At 45.0% G+C, this 25,236-nt stretch overlaps 1 protein-coding gene across 1 annotated transcript in view; it reads right to left on the minus strand.

Moving 5' to 3' along the window:
- LOC106803422 (uncharacterized) overlaps positions 1-24,036 on the minus strand; it is a 42,347-nt gene extending 18,311 nt beyond the window's left edge. Inside the window, 2 exon segments of the mRNA XM_014794767.2 lie at positions 10,263-10,389; positions 23,858-24,036. Coding sequence (XP_014650253.2) covers positions 10,263-10,389; positions 23,858-23,890 — 160 coding nt within the window. The 5' untranslated portion in view covers positions 23,891-24,036.
- Positions 24,037-25,236: the final 1,200 nt, after the last annotated feature.

The following is a 25,236-nucleotide window of genomic DNA, read 5'->3' on the forward strand; positions in this document are numbered from 1 at the left end:
ATCTAATATGTGCAGAATTTGCATGCTGAAAATTGCAAAACATTGATGAAAAAAATCAAAGCAGATCTAAATAAATGGAAAGAGATTCCATGATCATGGATTGGAAGAATCAATACTGTTAAGATATCAACTCTCTCCAATTTAATCTTTGGGACTCGATATAATCCTAATGAAAATTCCATCAAGTTCTTTTTGAAGACATTGAAAAGGCAATTACAAAATTTATATGAAAAGTCAAAGGAAGTAGAAGCAACAAAATCAGAAAAAGAACAAAATCAGAGGATATACGTTATCCAATTTAAAACCTATTATGAAGTTAGAGAAATCAAAACTGGGGTGTTGGTGAAAGTATACAGACACAGGTCAGTGGAATAGAATAGACAGCCCAGAAACAGCCACCCTCAAATACAGTAAACTCCTTTTTGAAAGATGCACAGTCAATTCAACAGAGAAATAACCGTCTTTTCAACAAAGGACTCTGGATGTTTGTAAGGGGTAAAAAAAAATACACCTTGACACACACCTCACAGCTTATAGAAAAAAACAACTCAAAATGCATCCTAGACCTAAATGTAAAACATAAAAATATAATAATTCTGGAAAAACACACAGGAGAAAATCTGTGAGACCTAGTGTTCAGTAATGCATATTTAAAAGAAAAAAATATCAATAAATTGCACTTTATCAAAATTAAAAACATTTGCTCTATGAAAGATACTGTTAAAAGAATGAAAAGAAAAGCTGCAGATAAAGATAAAATATTTGCAAATCACATATCTGATAAAGGACTCATATCCAGAATAAATAAAACTTAAAACGCAAATATAAAAAAATAACAACAAAACGAGCAAAAGATCTGAACAGACATTACGCAAAAGATACACAGATGGAAAATGAGCATATCAAAAGATGCTCAATATCACTTCTCAAAGAGAAATGAAAATGAGAACCACAATGAGTTACCTCTACATATGTTAGAAATGGCTAAAATTCAAAAGAAAAAACTGGCAATACCAAATGCTGGTGAAGATATGGATCATGCGGAATTCTCACTCATTGCTGGTGGGAATGCAAAACGGTACAGCCACTTTGACAGGCAATTTGAATTTTCTAAGAAGTTAAAGAAATACCATATAACCCAGCAATGCCATTCCTAAATGTTATCCCAAATGAATTGAAATCTTATGTTCACAGAAACACTTGCATGTGAATTCTTATGGCAGGTTTATTCATGAATAGCCAAGCACCAGAAGCCACCAAGATGAAGGGATAAACAACCTGGTACGTGCATACGCTGTGATACTCTTCAGCGATAATTAAGAACGAACTGTAGACTCACCCAATGACATGGATGAATATTAAATGCATTTTGCAAGTGAGAAAAGCCAGACCCAAAAGGTTACAGGTTTCATTCACATAACATTCTAGAAAGAGTAAAACTATGGAGACAGAAAACAAATCACGGGTTGCCAGTGAATGAGGAAGGGAAGAGTGGCTGACTATAGAGGGGACACAAAGGAGAAATCTGTAGGGAATGGAACTGTCTTGCATTGTACTGGGGTGGCAGGTATATGCCTCTATGCTTTGTCAAAACCCAGAGAACTGTACACCACAGTGACTGAGCATTAACATGTGCAAATTAAAATAAAACAAAACAAAACCCCAAAAACAGGCCATCAGAGGATCCCAGGATGGAATGCAGATTGTGAAAAATGAACCTAAGTGAATTATACACATATGGCATAATCTCACTGGAGGCAGGGGAAAATGAGCTGATCTAACTAACTTTGGAAAATAGTGTTTTGACTGGACATTGTAAAGCTAAAGACAAAAATAACTACACATAAACATTGTACCCTAGTTGGTAAATTTGTTTCCCAGGGAAATTACTTTATGTGTATAATTGGGTTGAAAAAAATAAGTCATTAAATGGTAGATAATGAAAGTGAGATTTGTCATGTCAGAGAAAGAAGTTACATATATGCATGGAGGGAAGGCTAGAATGAACCATGTCAAACCAGATTAGAGTTGAGAAGTAATTATAATATACATACCTATATTTCTTAGCTCTGTTCTGAGAGGGTCTAGAAGCAACACTGTAGCAACAAGCCCACCCAGTGCCTAGATCTTGGTTTCTTTTCTTTCTTCTTTTTTTGTTCTTTGCTGAGGAAGATTCACCCTGAGCTAACACCTGTGCCAATCTTCCTCTATTTTGTATGTGGGTCGCCACCACAGCATGGTCGCTGATGAGTGGTAGAGGTCCACACCTGGCAACCGAACCCGGGCTGCTGAAGCTGAGTGCGCCAAACTTAACCACTAGACCACAGGGCCAGCCCGATCTTGGTTTCTAAATACTATTATTTGATAGTATTTAAGAAAGGGAAGCAGGGATCCTTGGAGAGACAGCTGATTCTATGGCAGGGACAGAAAAGAAATGAAGCTCTCACAGTGCAAGAAAATAAGAAAGTGCTCAAAAACTAAAGAATAGGGACATGTTAAAGGGACACAGGAGCCAACCTGAAAGAGCTCTCCATGTCCAAATCTGGAACAATTTACACGACAAAACAAATATGTAACATTGGATTACAACCCAAAGTATAAAACAAACATACATGAGTCTACACTGATATAAATAAATGATCATACACTGATATAAATAAATGATCAATTAGATAAATAAATGTGGAAGAAGGGACAAATCTTCTCAATGGAGAATCCCAAGTAATATATGTAGATACTACTTCCCTTGAGTATGGGCTGGACTTGGGGACTCACTTTCAAAGAACAGAGCACAGAAAGGGAAAAATAATAACTTTACAGTGAAGAAACCTGGCAGACGCCACCTTAACCGAGTAATTAAAGTCCCCATCACCAGTGATGCTGTGTGGATATTATGTAGCGCTTATACGAGGTGATGAGAAGGACACTTCACCTCTGTGGAAGTCTTCTTAAAACCCAAAACCCATCTAAACAGGAGTAACATATCAGAGAAACCCAAATTGAAGGACATTCTATAAGATGCCTGACTGGTATTTTTCAAAATTGCCAACGTCATGAAAAATAAGGCAAGACTGAGAAACTGTCACAGGCCAGAGAGACTAAGGGGACATAAGAACCAAAGGCAACGTGCCATCCCACGCTGGATGCAGAAAAAGATAAAGGACGTTGGTGGAAAAACTGGTGAAATCCAAATAAAGTCTGGAGTTTCATTAATAAATGAAACTTGACATATGTAGCATGGCTATCATGTAAGATGTTAACGTAAGAAGTAACAAGTGAAGGAAGGGCATATGGAAACTCTCTACACTATAAGCCTCAAATGATTCTAAAATAAAAAGTTTACTTAAAAATGAACCTTTGAAGCTTCCTTTGAAAGCTATACAATAAGTTGTCACATGTGGTATCACAATTACACCTACAAAAATATCGTAATAAAGAAAACAATGCTCCTAATGCCGGGAGCTAATTAATTAAAACAAGTTATTAATACTAAGTTATTAATCCTAATTAAGAGAACTTGTGATTTGGGATGAAACCTCATATCAATCATGATTCATCTCAAACAATACAGACAGGAGAAAATATGAGGTGGGTACTGTATTAGATGATAACAATGCCAAAATTGAGTAGTCGAACGCAATTGCTTCATGAATTGTCAAAAGTATTAATGAGAAGTTCTATTCAATAAAAACAGGTTAAAGGAAAAGATACAGTAAAAATTACAATATGTTTGCAACACATATAGTCAACAGAACATTAAGATAAGGAATGTAAAAAGAATTCTTAAAAGTCTAAAACAGAAGTTCAAAACCCTTAATAGAAAAATAGGCAAAAGATCATGAACTTACATTTCACAGAAGATATATATCGGCCAAAAAACATATAACAACGAGTTCAAGCTCTGCAGTAACGAGGTAAACAGAAATAAAGACCAGGTGAGAAACCACTTTGTACCCACTCAGTAGGCAAAACTTATAGAGCCCGACAACATTAAGTGTGGGACAGGATGTCGTCTATGGAATCTCAGTCATCGCTGGGGAAGTTAACTAATTGCTAAGACCATTTTAGAAACATTGGGAAACATCTTGTAAAGTTGTTTTCCATCATCCAGACATTCCACTCATAAAAAGAATTACAACTAAAACTCCTGCACATGTGCGTGATCACACATATGTAAGAATCTCCCTAGCAGCACGGTGGATGACCACAAAACAATAAAAACAAGTGAGGGCCGGCCCCGTGGCTTAGTGGTTAAGTGCCGTGCTCCGCTACTGGCGTCACAGGTTCGGATCCCGGGCGCGCACCGACTCATCACTTCTCCAGCCATGCTGAGGCCGCGTCCCACATACAGCAACTAGAAGGATGTGCAACTATGACGTACAGCTATCTACTGGGGTTTTGGGGGAAAAAAAAAAGGAGGAGGATTGGCAATAGATGTTAGCTCAGAGCCGGTCTTCCTGAGCAAAAAGAGGAGGATTAGCATGGATGTTAGCTCAGGGCTGATCTTCCTCACAAAAAATAAAAAATAAAAAATAAAAACAAGTGAGTAATCTTTTATTGAACAGTGTAGTGCAGACAGATTTTTTTGGATATAATCATGGAAAGAAGTGAACATCCAGAAAAATGGATATATGGTGACGTTGATATTGATAGAGAATATTTTGAGAAGGAAAAAAAATAAACTACAGCTTACACACCACGATTCTTAGTAATATAATGTTGAATTTCAAAAAAGGATGTATAGAAAGACTAAATATGTGTCTTAGTCCGTTCTGGCTGCTATAACAACATACCACAGGTGGGGTAGCTTATGAACAACAGAAATGTATTTCTCACGGTTCTGAAGACTGGGAAGTCCAAGATCAAGGACCCAGTACTATCACATTCTGGTGAGGGCCTTCTTCCTGGTTCACTCCCACATGCAAAGTAATGAAATTATAAAAGCAAAGTTCAAGAAAGTGATTATCTCTGTGGGGAAGGGAGAGGATGGGAAGGGAAGAGGTGTATAGATCAATATAAGATACTGGTGGCTGATGGTGTTCATTATAATGTTTTTAGAGGAAATAAGCAAATGACTGGAAAAAGTTTAAAAATAAATGAGACTGTATTGAAAAATGATGAGAGGGTGTCATAAACCAAGGTTTATGGATTATATAAATCAGGACACCTGTAGTCAAACATACATGTTAGCAGCCAACAGCATATTGCGGTTAATGTCATGCTACCTGGGGAGAATCAGCCCAGGCTGAAATCCCAGCAACACCCTGCCTAGTCTTGTGTTGAACGGCTTTAGCAAGCCATTCAACTTCCACGGATTTCTGCTCCTTCATCTAAAAATCAGAGATACAAACAGAGCCTATCTCATAGGTTGCTATGAAGATGAAGTGAAACAGTACATATACAGTACTTAATACAGTGCAAGCACCAAAAAAGCAATGAACATTTGTTAACTATCCTGTCCATATTACAGCTTGGATATGGGACATGACATGCATGGGCTGAGGTTGAAGAACTAAGTAGAAGTGGATCATTCTAGGAGACTAATTACAGTAAAAAGAAAGGGCTGCAAGAGGCCAGGTGAAGCCAATATTGGGGGCGATCAGAGTAAGAGGCAGAGAACAATCCAGTTAGAATTGGAAAAGAGGGACCTATGGGACTACATGCCATCAGAGGTGAGGGCAATAAAGTGGAACGAGTTTCCGCTGCATCGAAAACCAGAGAGTCTGGTGGTGAAGACTGTCACCTCAGTTCAAATCTCGCCTCCACCAGGCACAGTCACCTACACTGACTGTCTCTAAATCTCAATTTCCTAATCTGAAAAACTGGGAGACTCTCAGTTCCTAATTCACCAGCTGCCATGAGGGTATAAATGACAATACCCATAAAGTTCTCAGCACAGTGCCCGGACAGCGTGAATGTTCAGTAAATCGTGGGCCGTTATCCATCATCACCACTGTTATTGTTGTTACATTGGGCAATTAGGATAAAAGCAGCCACCTCGTCCAGAATGGTTTCTGTGCTGTGGTTCTGAGCCCCCTCACCACTGGGCCTTGAAAAGGAAAGGGGAAGACACCGAGTGCTGATGAGGATGTGGAGCAACGGGCCTCTCACACACGGCTGGTGGGAGCGTGAAGGGGTGCAGCCAAACTGTTTGGCAGCTTCTGTTCAAGCTAAACATATACCTACCGTAAAATCTAGTCGTTCCACTCTTGTGTATATCCCCAACAGAAATCAGTACTCAGATCTCCAAAAACAACGTGAACAAGAAAATTCGTAATATCAGAAATAGGAAAAAAACTAAAATGGCAATCACAGGAGAACGGACATACTTAAAATGAGATAACGCCGAGTACTGAGAAAGAGCAGAGGTCAACTATATGCAACCCCAAGAATGAATCTCACAGACACAATGATCATCACAAGATGACGGAGAATATACTGTGGGGTTCCATTTACATCAATTCAAAAATAGTCAAAACTAATCTCTGGTGATAGAGTCTAAATACTGGTTACCTTACCAGGAGGAAGCATGAGAAGCCTCTGGAACTGCTAGAAGTATTGTATATGTTGACCTGGGTTGTGGTCACTGGGGCTTATATTTATATAAAAGTTCATCAGACTGATCATCAGACTGAACTCAAAGATTTATGCATATTGCCATATGTAAGCAAAAAAGTAAAAGAAATAAAGGAGCTAAGGAAGTCAAGTGTAGACAACTTTTCCTTGAATAAGACAACTCCTCCAAGAGCTTAGTTGTACGAATGAAGTAGTCAACACCATTTAGAAACTGCCATGGAGCCAGAAATGTTTTGTGCGTTTTATTTATCCCAAGTAAGCGCCCTGAGCATGTTTTATATGCTGAATAGACGGAGAATAAAGACAAAAATGAAGCAGAAAATAAGTGAAGAAGCAAGGTCCCTGAGAAGGCAGGAGAAGGTGTGATTTAGTCTCCGGTGCAGGTGTGGCCATAGCAGGGGGCAAGACCTATTCCATGGAGGTGAGAAGGGAAGCTACAGGTGTAAGACAAAGATGAATCTGGAAGGCCAAGGAGCAAGAGCAGGAGGACAATAAGTAGGTTGTACGCTGAGATATCAGTGGCTCAGGAGTGCTGAGTGTTTGCATCAATGGTGGAGGGGCTGGGGGAGCTGGTACAGGAGACAGAGCTGACCAGAAACAAAGAGCAGATGTGGGCTGACCAGTCAGCAGTGTGTGGGCATCACACTGCCAAAAGATGATGAGAGCTTAGATTAGGATGTTCCTGCTGGAGCTCATGGAGGTGGCAGAGGTGACTTGGGTTAGATGGAGGCAGAGCGTTATGGGTTTGTACAAGGTCATTTCCCACCTTCCTGACTGTCTGAGTGACAAGGCCATCCGCTGAAACTGTGGAATATAACTAAAAGGAAAGCATTCGGAAGAGATTCAGTCGGGCGGAGGAGGGGCTGGCTGAGCAGTGCAAGGAAGCAGGAGAGGGGCAAGACCATGACTCTGCAGTGGCACCAATCAACACACTTGATGACTCCAGCTGCCCTCAGCAGCCCAGACATGTGGCAGACAAAGCCAGATGTTGAGGTTTTACAGTAAAGGAGGGGCAGGAAGACAATGGAGTTAGGGATTGCTTCTGTCTGACAAATGGGAGGATGAACCAATGGATGGAGAATGGTGGGATGCACAGATAGTAGGACAGGCTCTTTTTCTTCAGAGTCCAGAAGGGCATGGGCGGTGTTATGCAGTGTGACTGATACCACTAGATGAAAGATCCTAATAGCTGATTTTTGCTGAGCTCCTAACTGTGGCTCAGACATGGGGCTAACCAGTTCCATGCACTAAATGATTATATCTTCAAACACCACAACGAATTAGAAATTATTATCACTTTCAGTTTTCAAGAGTAGGCTGAGTGCAGCAGACTGGGTCAATGGAAACCAAACCCATCTGCTCTTCCTGGGCACCTAAACCCCACTTCCCTGCTGCATCCAAAGAGGGATGGCTGACTGCTGAGTTCTCATCAACAGAATGTGAGGGGAAGTGATGTGTGTGCATGCAAGTAGGTGTGACTTCCACCCTTCCTCTCATTTCCCCTCTTCCAGTGGAATGATGCCAAGGTAACCATAAAGCCACATATGGATGACAGAAGGCACCTGGGTCTCTGAATAACTGCGTGATACAAACTCCCACGCTGACCCACATGGACCCTGCCATGAGAGAGAAAAATATCTTTCATGTATTGGGCCACTGAGATTTTGGAAATTGTGATACTGCAGCAAGCATTAACTTAGCCTAACCGAGCTAAATGAGGCACAACAAAGTCATGCAACTTCCCTACTGTCACAGGGCTGGTGAGGGGCAAAGGCAGATTTTAAGATCCAAGCAGTTGGAGCCCAGAGCCTCACTGTTACCCAAACAGGTTCTTCAGCTGGTGGCAAGAAAGAATGCGTTGGGGTGGGAGGACAGAGGGACCTCAAGACAAAGGGCTCTACATCAAGCCAGGCACTCAAGGAGGCACAACAGGAAGCTTCCCATGGAATTCCAGAGGCAGTGGTCCCCTCCCAGGTAAGGCTGCCATGACCCCCACCTCCTGTTTCTTGGCCACCCGCCTGGACAGGCACTTTGGGAAAGGCCTCCCTTCACCGTCCATAGCTCCTGCCTGCGCTCCAGTAGGTGGATCAGCTCTGGTTTGGGAACTGGATATTGTGTTTGTGGAGAAAGGAATAAGATATGCTTATTTTAGCAAAGACAAAAAGAAATGTCTCAATGCTGTCTGGGACGTCGGGATGGAAAGGTGACCTTGGAATGAAGCTGCTGTCATCCACAAACACAATATTGATCTGTCACCTGCGAACCAAGGCCAAGAACATCATCATTGGGTCCTAAAGGCTGAGTAAGGGTCCCCTGGCTGTCTAGAGCAATTCATGTCCCGTACCTCCATCCTAGAGAGCCCCAAAACTGTTCAGATGCAGTCATGGGGCCCATGCACACCACTGTCAATGGAACATTAATTATGACTATTGCTATTAATTGCTTTTCTTTGACAAACTTTTTATTTTACTTTAACAGATTTTCAAAAAGGGAATCTTGTGTCAGTTTGAGAAATTGAACAACCAGTTTCATTTGCCACAAATGGAAAACTACTGCAAGAAAATCAAAATAACACTATTAAGTCTCAATGAACTCATGGTACCTGCTTGGGGCTTGAGTCTAAGCCTGTCCCTGCTGTTGAAAAGGGAAATTCCCAGTCCAAGGGCATTAAAGACTCAGCACAAAACAGACACTTCCTCCCTAAACAATCAGCAAGCAGGACAGAAAGGAGAAAAAGGCATGGCTTTCTCTGGTTGTCCATCAATGCCATTTATCGCATTTGTGTACCCTCTAAAATCATCTCCCACCCCAAGAGAGGGTCATGGCCCAGACTTAAGGGCACAGGACGGAGCATGTAGGCATCACGGGCCAGTGAAGCCTCTGAAATGGGACCGTGCTGTTTAGAACAGTGGTGGTAGGACTCACGCAGCCACCTCCTGGTGTCCTGACTGGTTTACTCACACTCTGAACAACATCCCATTACCCAGGGGTCCTGCTGACCGGGCTGTGAACCAACCGAGCTTGGTCACTCAACTTCCACCTCGTGGGAATCTGGAGAAGGGACAGACTAGGGCCAGCTTGTGCTGAGCCCCGGGGTGAGAGGTAAAGGGAAGTGTGGGCTCAGATGGCAGTTTCCTGCCAGGACACCCGTGCAGAGACAGCCAGGTGGAGAGAAGGACAGAGAAATGAAAAAACCATACGGAGAGAAGAAGAGACAAGTAATCGGGGAGTTTCTCAGCATGAGGACAGGGGTGGGCACTTCCGGCCATGAACTCTGTGTAGCAGAAAAGGCCAGTCTGCTGAGAATGGCACAAGGAGACCCACAAGGAGACACAAAGATCAGAAGTCCCTGAGGCCAAGATCTAATCAGGATTCCTTCCATTTCCTGACTTTAGGCTCTCATGGTACCCGACTGGATACCCTGCCCTTAGATATTAAAAGACACCCATATTTCCTCCAACAAATCTTTCCCCTTTAGTATCTGAGCTGTTTTGAGGGGAACTATGTTTGTTGCCCAAAATTCCTTGTGGGAGACATAGGAGACTAGGCAGATTAGTTTCACTAGGTGAAACTAATGCACGTCAGGGATGTGAGGAGGAGGGAGGGTGTCCTGTGAAAGCCTTCTGAACAAAGTACAGGATGAAGGAGGCTGAATGTCCCCAAGGAGAGGAGCAGTGAGGCCTTACCCAGAGAGACCAGGAGCCCACAGGTCTCCAACATCACCTCCCAGTACAGAGTCCTCTGGGCAGGGTTCAGCTGCCCCCATTCGTCCTGAGTAAAGGTCACTGCCACATCCTTGAAGGTCACTGACGCCTGGAAAGTCAAACAGAGGTAGCTTTGTTGGCCCTGGGCCAGTCAGATGAGATTAGAGCCCGATGCTCAGTCGCTGGTAAAGGACCCCAGAGCCCCAAGGCCAGTATCACTGAGCATTTCCTGGGAGCTGATGGGGTTCAGGGGAGGCCGCCCCAAGATGAGCCACTTTGGCACGTGGAGTATTTTGAGCTGAAGGCAATCAACACCCTGTGGGCTCAAGGGAGATTTTTTACCTCTCCCTTGAGGAATTTAAGTTAATGGCTTTGCCTATAAGGAGAGTAATTACCAGAAATAACCTTTTTTTTTTTTTTTTTTTTTTTGGTGAGGAAGATCAGCCCTGAGCTAACATCCTCCTCTTTTTGCTGAGGAAGACCGGCTCTGAGTTAACATCTGTTGCTAATCCTCCTCCTCCTTTTTTTCCCCCAAAGCCCCAATAGATAGTTGTTATGTCATAGTTGCACATCCTTCTAGTTGCTGTATGTGGGACGCGGCCTCAGCATGGCCAGACAAGCGGTGTGTTGGTGCGCGCCCGGGATCCGAACCTGGGCCACCAGTAGCGGAGTGCGCGCGCTTAACCACTAAGCCACAGGGCCGGCCCTGTTCTCATCCTGTGAATTACCCTCCTCCCCACTGGAACCCCAGGCCCCGAACCCATTCTTGGCTCAAGATGGCATGAATACCTCAGTTTACCTTTCTGTCTCTGAATCCCTCATGGATGTGGGGTTCCCACATGTATGAAATTAATTAAATGTGATTTTCTCCTATTAATCTGTCTCATGACAATTTAATTCTCACACCAGCCAGGAGAACCTAAAGGGTAGAGGAAAATTTCTTTCTCTCCAACAGCTGGAGTAGCTGGCAGGACAAACTTCTCTGGCTGGACTCTGCTCCCTTCGAGGCCACTGCAGCTGCAGAAGATAAGAGTTCTTACCCCATCAGTCTCCCAGATCTCTGCCTGCTGCAGGATCCACTGGAACCAAGAGTCATAAGAATCTTTTTTTCTCTTTCCTAAATTTAGATTAGCAGGAGAAAATATTTGTGAAAGCAGTTTCTTGAACTTAACAACTCTAGTGAATTTAGTAGAGCACTCTTGGTTTTACTGATCCATTTCCTCCCAGAGATAGTCACTGTTTTTCTTTGTCCTTGCGTATTGTCCTAAGAGGGAAATTCCATAGTCAAAGTCCACTCATAGCCATCTGGAAGGGGTTCCCTGTTTGAGCAGGCTCAAGGTATGAGGTTTTTTCCTTCCATCTTGTTATATGTCCTGAGAGCTGGGCGTTTTTGACCAGTGAGAAAATTCTCTCTGATCTCCACCAATCCAGAAGGTGCATTTACCAGGTTGCATCTGGTGGTCTGGTGGTCTTGGGGTTCTGAGTCTCTCAGCTCTCAAGGGAGTTTGTCCTTTTTCTTGAGACTATCTTTGGTAGTGACCTTTTTTCTTGTATCATGGGGGCTATATCACCTGCACCCTTTCCAAGGACATCTCTTGCGTCTGTGGTAAAGATTTATTCTAAGCCTGGAAAGTTACCTCCAGGTCTTTCCATAAAGAGGCTTACTGGATTGAGTCACTATTGGAAAAAATATACAAATGGAGATCCTCCTTCTCAATGAGCGATGAATCTTTTGAATTGGAAAAACTTCTATATTTGAAAAAATTTTTAGAGAGCTCTCATTCCAAGCAACTGCTTTATTGGTATTTATGGGAGGATCAAATTGAAAAGAAAACCCAAAGAAGTGTAACAGGTGGCCACAGGGAATCCCTTAATAAAATGACAGAACACAAGTCAGACCTAGAACAAAGATTAAAAACCAAGTCTAGCATAAACTCTCCCTCTCCTCCCTCTTATACCCACCCCCCCATCCCCAGCTCCCTGACACCGACCCTCCAGAAGATCTTTGGGATCACTGGGCCCTGGTCTAAACACCCCCTCAGAACCCAGCTCCATTTCCTAAGCCTTAGATCCTAAGACTCCCCTTCCCCAGAAAACATCCACCTGCCTATTTTAATTTCCGTTTCTCTAGAAGACCTACAGAGGGCACTCGGGCCTGACCTCCATGCAAGGGGCACAGAGGTCACTTGTGTAAATGCTGAATGCCGAGAAGTGACTTTAGCAGAAGCAGTTAGGAAGCAGGAAGGATCACTTTGCTGTCCCTTATGACTCTCCCTACTTTCCAGGGCTCGATAAACTGGCCCTGCCAACTTCATACGTTCATATGTAATGTCCCTTGGGGATGTATTTTGGACCTCCTCCGCAAAGAGTTCAGGTCTCCTGGACAGCAGCCGATCTTTCAAATTATAAAACCCTCTCCTACCTCCACTGTCAGAAGATCCTACAAAATTTAGAAAGGAGTGAGAAAGATTAGTGACTATTCATAACCCTACTCACAGAGACCTTGACTGGCTACTAAGGCGCCTTCTTCCAACTCATGATTAGATTACAGTGTAGTTATCAGATAGGCCAGATGGCTTCCGGGAGAAAACCCTCCCACAGGGGAGATGGTGGCCAGACCCTCTCCCAGGCCCTCCTGCAAATGACCAGGGGATGGCTCTGCTAGAGGCTGATATTCAGGGTTTAATGGGAGCTGTCTTAGAAGCATTTCCTCCTAAAGTTAATTGGTCAAAGACTGAAGTGTACACTCAGAAGGAAAGAGAACAGCCAAAAGCCTTTGTCGAATGATTTACACAGAGCTTTTGAAGGCACACTGCATTAAACCCAGAAGCCCGGAGCACAGGAAATCTCCTGATTTATGCTGCAGTGGGAAATTTTCTCCCCGTATAAAAACGCAAATTCAAAATAGTGTAGTTGGCTGGTCGGCAACTGTTACGCATGATAATGGAGGCCCCCAAGCAATTCTTTGAAAATAGTTTGCAGGAATGTAAAAGGAAAGAAAGAGTTAAAAGCAACAATTCTTGCTCTGCAACTCGAATCCCTAGAAAGACAGAAGCAAGATATGGAAAACGCCTTAAGGGCCGCTCAGAGCCTCCCCTATTTGCCTCCAGACGTTAGCAATACGTTGGTATTGTAAGAAGCCAGGACACTGAAAAGAAACTGTCCAGGACTCAAGAGAAAGGAAAGTGTAAGAAGCAACCCACCAGGCCCTAGTATGCCCAGAAGGTTCATTTTTCTCCTCCTGAGGGGCATTTCTCCCCCAAATGATGGGGTCAGCCAATCCTCAGTCGCACCCCAGAGCCCACCATCAAACAGAGGATCAGAACTGGATTTCTTAATTGATACTGGTACGACTTTCTCTACCATCGCTCAGAGGACTATTCCCTGCGCATCACCTCTGCTGCTATTCAAGCTGTTGGAGCCTCTGGGCAGCCTATTTCATTGCCCACACCTCAGCCCACTCCAACAGCTCTAGGCTCTCTCAACACCCATCATGCCTTTGGTTTCTAATTGCTCACCAGCAAACCTTCTTAGCAGAGGCTTGTCATGTAAATTTAACGTCACCATAAACTGTAATGAGAAAGCCGTTTTTATTTACCTACCTCAGATGAAACACTGAATCTCCTACTTTCCTTACCAGAAACTCATCTTGATCTAAACTCTTCTGAAGAAGATGAGTCTCGAAGAGATGTTCCAATTAGCCTTTAGCCCACACATTCAAATGAAGTAGGATTGTTACTGAGGGCAGAACCCGTGCACATTACTTTGAAAAAGAATAAACCGTTTCCATGAGTAGCCCAAGCCCGCTCTGCAGGGATGCAGAGCCAGGAACTGAAGCTGACACCGACCCCCTCTGCAGCAGGGTGTACTAGTTTTACCTCCTCACCCTGTAACGCTCCAATCTTGCCAGTGAAAAAAGAAGAAACCTGAGTCAGATGGGAACCAAATCTACCGATTGGTACAAGACCTCAGAGCCATACACTCTTTTGTAATTCCTCGGCATCCTGTGGTTCCTAATCCAGCTGTTACTCTTACCTGATCCCTGATGATGCTGCCTGGACTGACCTCTGCTCAGCCTTTTCTTCAATCCCCCGGCACCCTCACTCACAAGTTCTTTTCGTATTTACATTTAAAGGGAGACAATTAACATACCTCAGGGATGTTGTGAGTCCCCTCAATATTCTCCCAAATCCTTAAAGCAGACTTGGATTCTGTAGCCTTTACTCAAGGCTCCACCCTTGTCCAGTATGTTGATGACCTTTGTCGACATAAATAATCCATAATCAACCTATAAATCAAAACTGGGGTGAGTTTATTATGAGGCAACTTTTGAGGACCATAGCCTGGGGCCTTCCCTCCCTAAGGAAGGAAAGGCACCAAAGAAGTGGGGTGTACAGAGCAGTTATATACCGTCAAAGAGCACGTATCACATATGATCGCAGTGTCCCTTTACAATAGCCACAAGATCACCCCACCAGACTGCCCTGTCAGCATAGCAGATTGATGGACACAGCGGGGAGCAGGTCTGCTGTCTCCACGGATGGGGCTGGTGGCAGGTCTGTTGTCTTGAGCCGGGTGGTCGCAGGATGAGTGCAGCAGTCAAATCCTAGCCTAGACACACGTGTGTGGTGATGGATTGTAATTAGTATTTGGGTGGTGAACATGAGAACATGATGTAATCCATGCAGAAAGAGAAGGATAATGAGGTACACCTGAAATTTATACAGTGTTATAAACCAATGTTACCACAATAAACAAACAAACAAACAAAATCCTAGCCTAGGGAGAAATGCTTATCCTTAAGGAAATGCCAATATGGGGGAAGTTGCATCCTTATCTTAAGAGCATTTACTCTTCTCTTTGAGACGTGGTAACGCAGATACATAATGCATGTTTGAAGGCGACAGGCCCTGCTGGAAAAACAAACTCAGGCCGAATTCGTTTTACCCCAAACGGCTTCCTCACATGCTCCAATGTATCCTATCACTTGCCATTTATCAATCACCTTTTTTACTTTGTAAATAAACTAAGCAGAGAGCTCTTACAGACCCCCCTATTCTCCTAAAGGCACTGGCTGGATGAGGCCAGAAAGTCTCCAGATCTAAACTTCAGTGGGTGCAAACGACTGTTACCTACCTAGGTCATGAGATATCTCAGGGCATTCAAAAGCTCACCCCAAAACGCCTTGAGTCAATGTTGTCCATCCCTCTTTCCAAAACGAAAAACGTTAGGTAAATTTTTAGGGGCAGCTGGCTACTGCCACCAACGTAGCCTAATTTTGCAGCCCTTGCTAAAACCCTGTACACCCTTCGATAGCACCCCAGAGCCTATCTCCTGGCCTTCAGAGGCATTAACCTCCTTTGAAACCTTAAAATTAGCTTTGTTCACACCCCCCGCTCTTGCCTTACCTAATTTTGACAAACATTTTTCGTTGATACTACCATGAAAATAATGGGATTGCTGCAAGCATTCCACGATAATCTTTTGCCTCTCAGATACATCCTACAGCATATTTCTCATGCTGGTTAGACCCTGTGGCATCAGGTCTGCCCCCATGCTTATGTGCGGGGGCCGCAGCTGCCACCTTGATTGACAAAGCCAGTGCTCTTACTTTAGGCTTCCCATGCATCTCCATGTTCCCCATGCTGTGTCTGCTATTTCACAAGTTCACAGGACACATCACCTCTACAAGGTGACAGACCACCTATGAGTAGGCTCTTTTAACTAACGCTTCCATCATCTAACATCATTGTGGCGTGTTGAATCCAGCTTCTTTACTGTCCCTCCCTGATGACGGAGCCCCCTACTCTATCCCACATGATTTCCCTGCAACTACAGAAATGGTCTCAAAGCCACGAGAGGACCTCAGACATCCTTTTAGATACTCTAGACTTACTTCTGCTTTGTGATGGCTCCTATAAATGAAATTTCCAGGAAAACATAACTGGTTATGCCATAGTTTCCCCACATGAAGCTCCTGAAGCTTATTAATACTTTGCCCTGACTGTAAAATCAGCCCAAGCTGCTGAACTCATAGCTCTCACTGGGCTTGCACATTAGCAAAAGGGAAAACTGCTACCATTTACACAAACTCCAGATAAGCTTTTGGAGTCTTGCCAAGCTGTTGGCACAATGTGGAAATCCCGTAGATTCTTAACTTCTGCAGGAACTCCCATTCCGAATGGGCATATAACTGCTGCCCTGTTACAAGCTATTCACCTCCCTTCTCAAACTGCCACTGTTTACCATTCAGCCCACACTAGGGAGACTGACACCGTATCTTTAGGAAACGACAGGCTGACACAGCTGCTAAGCATGCAGCTCACCACGGCCCCCCTTGTCCTTTCTCCACCCAATTTCTAAAGCTGCCTTTATCCCTGACTGATATTATTAGCTATCAGGCAGATGCCCCAGGATCTGAAAAAGACAAATGGATACAAAGGGCGCAGAACAACGACCAGATGGATTATACGCTGGCCACATGGACCTCCTGCAGCCCCCTTTCTTTTGACTTTTTGGTTTGTACTTATCTCCTACCAACTGGGAGACACCTGCAGACAGGAGATAGTTAAGGAACTAAAAGACAATTGGCTCTACCCTGGCATCCACCAAATTTGTGATTAAATTATTTCCCAGCGCACTAACTGCAAATCTCACCAAGTTTCTGGGAGAAATCAGTGTACCCCAGAAGCCCTCCCAGGCCCACACTGCCCTTTGCGGCACTCCAAATGAACACGATAGACTTGCCCGCAGACTTAGGCTACTCTCACTGTTTGGTTATCGTCTGCACGTTCAGTGGATGGACTGAATGCTATCCGACCTGACATGCAGATGCCACAACAGTGGTAAACAAATTAATAACAGATTATTTCTTGTTTTGGCATTCCTCTATGGATTGAATCAGACCAAGGAACTCATTTTACAGCAGAGATAAACCACCTGTTTGCAAAAACTCTGGGGTACTCATTAAAATTTCATACCCCATATCATCCTCAGTCATCAGGGCAAGTGGAATGTAAAAATTTAGACATAAAAAGGACTTTAGGAAAAATCTGTCAAGAAACCAGACTTAAATGGCCAGAATATATAAAGATCCTTGGCCCTCATAAAGATGCAGAATACTTCAAATAGGAGACAGGGATTGACCCCTTTTGAAATAGTTTTTGGACATCCAATGCCTACTGGCATCTCCAAACCCCCCATTTCTGGATTAAGCTAACATTATGGGAACTTAAGTGAACAGTTTGAGGCTAGGACTAGCCATATACAAGAACTAACTAGTATGCTTGAAGCCTATCGCCAACAGGTAAGAGGGGCATGGCCTCCACCAACTGACAAGCCTTGCCATCCCTTTCGACCAGGAGACCCGGTGTACATCAAGGTCTTCAGAAGAAAATACACGCTGTCACCTCACTGGGAAGGACCTTATGAAGTCCTACTGACCACCTACGCTACCACCAAATTAAAGGAAAAATCTTCCTGGATCCATGCAAGCCAGGCCAAAACAGAGCCAGAACATTGCTCTCAAGACAACTGGGAGACAGTCCCCACAGGTGACCTTCAACTAAGGATTTCCAGGGCCAACTCCCAGGCCCCAGAAGCAGCCAGCCTCACGAAGTAGCCAGCTTTTTCCAAGATCACTGATCAAGAAACCTCGCTTTCACCTACCCCTTGTTTCCGTTTTTAAGATACACACTCCGCCCCAATAACTACCTTTTCTTATTTTTTTTTTTTTTTTAATTTTATTTTATTTATTTTTTCCCCCCAAAGCTCCAGTAGATAGTTGTATGTCATAGCTGCACATCTTTCTAGTTGCTGTATGTGGGACGCGGCCTCAGAGTGGCCGGAGAAGCAGTGCCTCAGTGCGCACCCGGGATCCGAACCCCGGCCGCCAGCATCGGAGCGCACGCACTTAACCGCTAAGCCACGGGGCCGGCCCTACCTTTTCTTATTAATGGACATTTTTCTTCATTTATTAATCAGTTATTAGAAGGCTGACTGGAGAGTGCTGTCCCCATCCGTCCTGTTTCCCCTCTCTAAGTCTCCACTATGGTTCTTTTTCAACCCGTGTCTCGCTCTTTCTAACCCTCTCTTTTCCAACAAGTTGGGCACAGACAAAACATCCCCTTATGCCATTTACCAAACCCTGGCCATGTTAACCAAACAATCTGACTGTTGGTTATGTCAACATCTAGATAGCGCAAAAGAGCCTGAACTAGTCTTCATTCCTGCCGATGTGAACGCCTGGTGGACTAAGGACAGAAGATGCACGAGCGACAGGGTATGGCATCCACGACAAGGAAAACATCACTCTGCCTCCTCTTCTGCTGAGTCATTCAGGCGCCGGAAAACCTCCAGAGACGCTCAAGGACTGCCCCTTGCCCAGGTAAAGACAATAGGTGGAAACTTTTTCCTTTGCATTAAAAACAAACACGACACTGGACCTTTCCTGGGTGAAGTACCAGGATGTTAGTGTGATCAAACTCTGTGGTTTGATTCCACAGACGGTATCTTCAAACCTCTCAAGAAAATTCTAAGTGACTCTAGCACCATCCTTTTCGGCACAAACATCTGCCAAATCACCCAATGTCCTGGATGGTTCATAGGCCACCACTGCACAACTTGGGGTGTTGTAGCTGCCCCCATGATTAAGCTTCCCAATATCACAAATTGTATATGGGTGGGTCAAAAATCTGGATTTACTTGGCTGGGTGACAGAACCAAGCTTTACAGCTGCCAAAACTAGACTACAGGCCTCCTATACCAGCCATTTCAGTCTGTTCTGCTCTCACAGACTGACAGGAGCACATGGAAAATGGAGGTATTTGGACACTAACAGTACCAATGGCAAAGGTTTTAGAATAATCCAGACCCTGTGAATTACAGGTTCCATTCTAATCTTGTCTGTAAACCACACTGGTCTTTTTATTTTACGTGGCAACAAAGTATATAAAGGGTTCCCACCTAAACGATCAGGACGATGTGGACTCGGACACCTGGCCCCTTATGTCACCAAATACTCCACCCTAAATGCCAGCCAAGTTACAAACATGGGCTCCTTTGTTCATAAAGTCATGTCACATACACATGCCACTCGAGAAAGCACAGAGATCCACTTGTGTATCACAACTCCAAGTTCTTCTCAGCACTGAGGGTCTTATTCCCAAGCTTTGGAGATTATGAATTGGAAAAGGTGATCTTAAATCTGCTATGGTAATGGAACAAGAGTTCAATACCACTATGCAAACTCTGAAAATACACCAGGCAGAAATCAACAGGTTAGCCTCTGTGGTGCTCCCAAATCGCCATGCCCTAGATACACTCCCTGCCCAGCAAGGAGGAGGAGGCTGTGCAATCATTGGTGAAAAATACTGCTTTTATGTGAAACAAACAAGACAAGTAGTATCTAACTTACATGTACTGAAGAGAAGATTAACACTTCCCATCAGATAAACGGAGCAAAGACATTTGATTGGACTGACCTATTCCCAGGACTAGGGAACTGGTTTAATGGGGAGTGGGGAGATGTGCTCAGGTTTGTTCTTCTCTGTTTATTCATTCGCATTCTAATCTATGTTTTTTTGTCCCTTTGCAGATTTCTTACCACCTGGCTGCTAACTTGGTTTCTCTCTCCACAGTCACCAGCTCAGCTTTTAATATATGAAACTTTCAGGAAGTTTTAGAGGAGAGAGCTGATGGGGATCAGGGGAGGCCGCCCCAAGATGTGCTACTTCGGCGTGTGGAGTATTTTGAGCTGAAGGCAATCGAGACCCTGTGGGCTCAAGAGAAACTTTTACTTTTCCCTGGAGGAATTTAAACTAAGGGCCTTGCATATTACCAGAAGTAACCTTTTTTATGACCTATCTGTGCAATAGGGCAGCATCTAATCACTGAACATCTGCTCTTCTTAACCTCCTGTGAATTACCCTCCTCCCCTCTAAAGCCCCTATCCCATTCTTGGCTCAAGAGGGCATAAATACCTCAGTTTGCCTGTCTGTCTGTGAATCTCTCATGGATGAGGGGGTTCCCATATGTACGAAATTCATTAAATTTGACTTTCCCTTATTAATCTGTCCCATGTCAATTTAATTCTTAGACCAGCCAGCAGAACCTAGAGGGGAGAGGAACAGTTCTTCCTTCCCAACAGCACCTAGCTCTCTGTCAAGCTCCAAGGGAGGCAGACACTGCCCATGGACAGAATGTGATGGTGTTAGAGACGAAAGCCTTGTATACTGAAACCATTCACAAAAGACACAAGACAAGGGCAAGGCCATGTGGCCTGAGCAGCAGACAGCCAGCACTCTGGGAATGAAGAGGAATAGGAGGAAATGACTAGGATCACAATCCCACCAAGATAAACGCAGCACAGTTGAGCCTCGCTGGGCCTCACCGTGTGCCTGCACCCTGCTGAGGCTCCACAGGCCATATTCTAGCCATGACAAGTTCCCAGCTCTGGAGATAGATTCTGACTTTGAATAGAGCCTATTGAGAATGGTACTCAGCTGCTCTATCATCTGGGGGAAGTCAATTTGTTTCTCTGAGCCTCGATTTCCGCATCAATACAATAATAGTTCCCACTTCACCAGGTGGTTGTGAGAATTAAAGAGAAAATGTTCATGAAGCAAATACGTGTCAGTGTTTGGCGTGTGTTTCCTATTTTTATTAATCCTCCCACAGCTAGAATGTAAACACCATCATCATCTCTGGGGCACAGTCAGTGACATGAGGCTCAGGCAGCTCTAGCAAGTCACCAAGAGTCACATGTCTCTGGAGCAGAGGCAGAATTCAAACATCTGTAAAAGACCACACCATCTCGCCCTCCTGAGACACATCTCAGAGATACCCCTGCCTGTGTACACACACTTCCGTCTGGCTGGAAGGTCCACCATCCCCCTCTTTCCCAAGTCCACACACCAAAGGGACACCTGCCCACTTTGTGAAGCTTACGTTAGGTGTAAGCTCCAGGCTTCCCCAGTCCACCGCGGGTGGAAGGGTGATTAAGAATGCAGGCTCTGGTGGTCAGTGTACAGGGTGTTGACTTTTGGCTACTCAGGAGCTCTGTGACCTTTGGCAGGTCTCAAGTTCCTTCTATGAAGCAGGGATGATAAAAAAAACCTCACTCTGAGGTGGAGATAACTCTGCCTCAGTACAGTTCAAGGGCTAAATGAAGGCTAGCTGTTGTGCATGGTTTAGTTGGTCTTTTTCCTCTTTGCTCTCGGAATATCCTGAAAAACAAAATCAACCAAGCCCCCATCTCTGTGTCAGGGAAGAGGGAGAATCTCCCTCTGCCCTTTTCCTTAGGTTTTTATGGCTGGCCAAATAATTAACAAGATAGGTTAGCAGCAGAAAATAATACCAAGTTTAATAACATGTATACATGGGAGAAAGCAGGGACACTGCGTTTCTCAACACAATAGCAGAAATTTTCGTCTTAAATACCATGTTCAGCCAATGACAAAGGAGGATTTTGGGGGTTGGGGGAGTCAGTTACAGGAGATTACCACTAAAGCACAGTAAACGAGAGTAAGGTTTATTATGCAGCCCCAAGGCCTCAACTTCCACATTGATAAGTCACTAGAAATGAGCTCATCCCCCCTCTTCCCAATACAGGGAGGGAGATACCTTTACAAATGGAGACTTCCCTTGTAAATGATTGGCAACTCCTCGCAGGGCCATCCAAAGAATGTGGCTAGAGAGACAGAACTCCCGATAAGATGGGCTTGTTGGTGCCTTTTCTATTGTAACCTCTATCCTACATTATCTTTATAGCAGTCATGATAGATCTGTTCTAGGAAGGAGCCACCATGTCAAATTCTTTAGGCAGTTAGTGGGGGAGGTCAAATGTCTTTCAGACAAAACAACCAAGGTAAAGAGATAGATTTCAGGGTGGCCAAATCTTGATCTCCCACATCTGCTTTTGTAACTCTACCAGATTCTGTGCACAAAGATTCCAGGAAATGCACAGGTGGGGACGGGGGAACTTTATCTAGAACTAGCAAGGCCAGGGAAAGACTCTTGAGACACTGGTGCAGAGCTGGGAAGGAAGTGAAGAGGCTGCTCTGCAGAGGTTGGGGGGCAGTCTCCCGAGCTCAGGGAACTGCAAGGGCAAAGGCTGGGAAACAGCGTGGAATGTTGAAGACAGCTTAGCTGGAGGGCAGTGAGCAAGGAGGAATGGAAGGAGAGAACAGAAGGGGAGGGGGAGAGGTGGATGTAGGACGGACTTAAAGCCATGGTGGAAGGTGTGGCTTTAAGTGTGACAGGAGTCCCTGGAGGGGAGAGTCACGCACTCATTAAGCAGTTATGGAGCACCAGGTACAGGCCCTGCCTGTTCTGGGTCCCAAGATAAAGCAGAGATCAGGAGCTCATGTTCCAGGGTTGGGGACAGGTCCCGAAGAAGGAATGCAGAATACTATGTCGAATGGCCCTAAGGATTCTACAGACAACAAAATGGAGCGAGGGCATCAGAGATTGGGTCAAGTTTAAATGGGGTGAGTGGGGAAGGCCTTTCCAAGGAAGGGACAGTGGAGGGAGCCTGAAATGAGGTGACAAAGGGAACCATACATGGCAAATGCCCAAACAAGACAAGTCCCGACAGTGATTAGGGCTATGACAAAAGTAAAAGGGTGGGTGCCATGCTAGGGAGTAATCCGGGGCCTGTTGTGCGTTTACATCTAAAAAGACACGTCACTCCTGCACACCATCACTACTGAGCATGGAATGGATCTGCTTTTCAACTGCGAGTGTCCTAAACAGGTAGACTGATTCACTACAGCCAGCAGCAAGTCAACCCCACCCGCAAGAATCAGATGGCAACTGCAAAAGATGGAGCCAGGGTACTTCCTGGCTCTCAACCTGATCTCCGATCTTCTGTGCCCTAGCAGGGGAGCAGCAATTCCAAAAGCCTTATTCCCACCCACTTTTTCCACCAGGCTAGCCCCGTTCCCACTCTTCTCATCAGCCGTGTAGAGGTCAGAGCCCAGGAAGGCCCAAGGAGCCAGATTCTTCTTGTAGCGAGCCCCTAAGATCACTGCGGACCCAGGAACGCACCTCCCCGGCAACAGAGCACAGCATCATGTTACCTCGGCAGTGCGGGGAACAGAAGCACATAACACATGTCCCCTCTGCAGTTCTAGTTCTAAACCAAGAGAGAACAATTGTTAACATTCCCATTCTATACCTGAGGAAATGGAAGCCCAGCTTAGAGACGGTAGCTGGACAAGGTCACAGCCCTGGGATGGGTGACCCCCAAAGTCCACACCGAGGTCTGCGCACTCAGCGGCGCTGTTCCACCCAACGGGAAGGTCCTTGCGGATTGCGCGCATTGGAGAGATTCTCAGAAGCTACATTCTCTCTTCCACAATGCAAACCGGTGACTGCCAGAAACGGACCTCTCCCTGTAAACCCCAGCCTGCATTCCACACCACGGGCCACAAGGGACCCTATCCTAAGGCCCCCAGTCTCAACGGCAGCGAGGGGAAGGTGCAGACTCCCTGGATACGACCATCTCCCACACCAGCACGCCAGACAGTGAAGGTAGGGGTCCGAGTGGGTAGGGATCTTGCGCACCCTCCACTCACCTGCGCCGGGTCCATGAAAGCCAGCACCGTCATCGAAGTCCGTGTGCGGAGCGGCGACCGAGACGGGTCACTCGAACCCTCCCCGAGGTCCTACAAAGCGCAGAGGTTGCTCCCGTCTCCTTATGGCGCTTCCCCGCAAGGCACTGAACGGCCACCGGCGCAGAGAGCCTGTGCGCGCAGGACCAAAGGTTGAAAAGAACGACCCAGCCCAAGACGCCGGAAGTCCCGCCCAACAAGCCCTTGCAAAAAAAACGCCCTTTTCGCTGTCTCTTATTGGTCCAACTCTCACTGCTTCCCACCTGGCACAGACTTCTGGGTAATGTAGTTTCTCTCCTGCACGCGCCGGAGCGCAAGGAGCCCTGTCCAAACTTCTGATGGACAGCTAGGGAACCCCGCTGGAGCGCTGAGAAAAAGTGACCAGAGGCTCTTTGAAAGGGGGTGGGGCTTCACATGTGCTTGATGTAAGAAAAATGTTAAAATATCAGGGTGTATGGGGAAGCTATTCTGATTTTGAAACCAGCAGCCATTGATGATTACCTAGCTAGGAACTAAAGTTTTTTTCATTTTTGCAATTACTGGCTATAGCTTTCAGCTGTTTACACGCTCTTGTTAACTGTGCTATTTAGGCAATATGCTATCTGACTCCCACTAGATTCCTATAGATAACATCTCCCCGGTTATCACATTCCTATAGATAACATCTCCCTGGTTATCACCATGGTAATGGATGTTTGAGCTGTTTTTCAGGAATTTGAACCCCTTGTCCACTTCAGGTGGTTGAGACCACCCGCTCATCAACTGGGCCCACGCAGTCCAATAAGTGACCTTTTGACGTCAAGAGGCTAAAAACTCCACCCTCAGGTCATGCCAATGCTGCCATTTTGTGAACATGAGTCTTATGAAGAGGCATGAAGTCTGACTACGCCTGCACAGATCATCAATTACCTCACCTCTCCTCACCTCCAATCATCTCTCTCCACATTTCAGACCATCTTGCCCCTTTCCAGATAAATATCCTTGAGTCCCTATTTTTGGGGAAACGGATTGGAGACTCATTCTCCCATTTCCTCAGGTGGCTGCCTTGTGATTAAACCCTCTCTCTCTGCAATCTCGTCGTCTCAGCGATTGGCTTTCTGGGTGGCGGGCAAAACAAACCTGGTTCGGTACCAATTTAAAGCTGATTTGGCCTGAATTTTATTTTGACCCCAGCAGCCTGACTTATGGGCTGACAAACATACATTGTACATCTGCTTTATCTCACTATCCCCAAGCAAAGGTTGCACTCTTTGAAGATAGGAATGTGTGGGAGATCAAGATTTGGCCACCCTGAAATCTATCTCTTTACCTTGATTGTTTTCTCTGAGGGACATTTGACCTCC

Source organism: Ceratotherium simum, chromosome 33 (assembly GCF_057802395.1).
Source record: "Ceratotherium simum simum isolate JZ-2026a chromosome 33, ASM5780239v1, whole genome shotgun sequence".
Taxonomy (NCBI): Eukaryota; Metazoa; Chordata; class Mammalia; order Perissodactyla; family Rhinocerotidae; genus Ceratotherium; species Ceratotherium simum.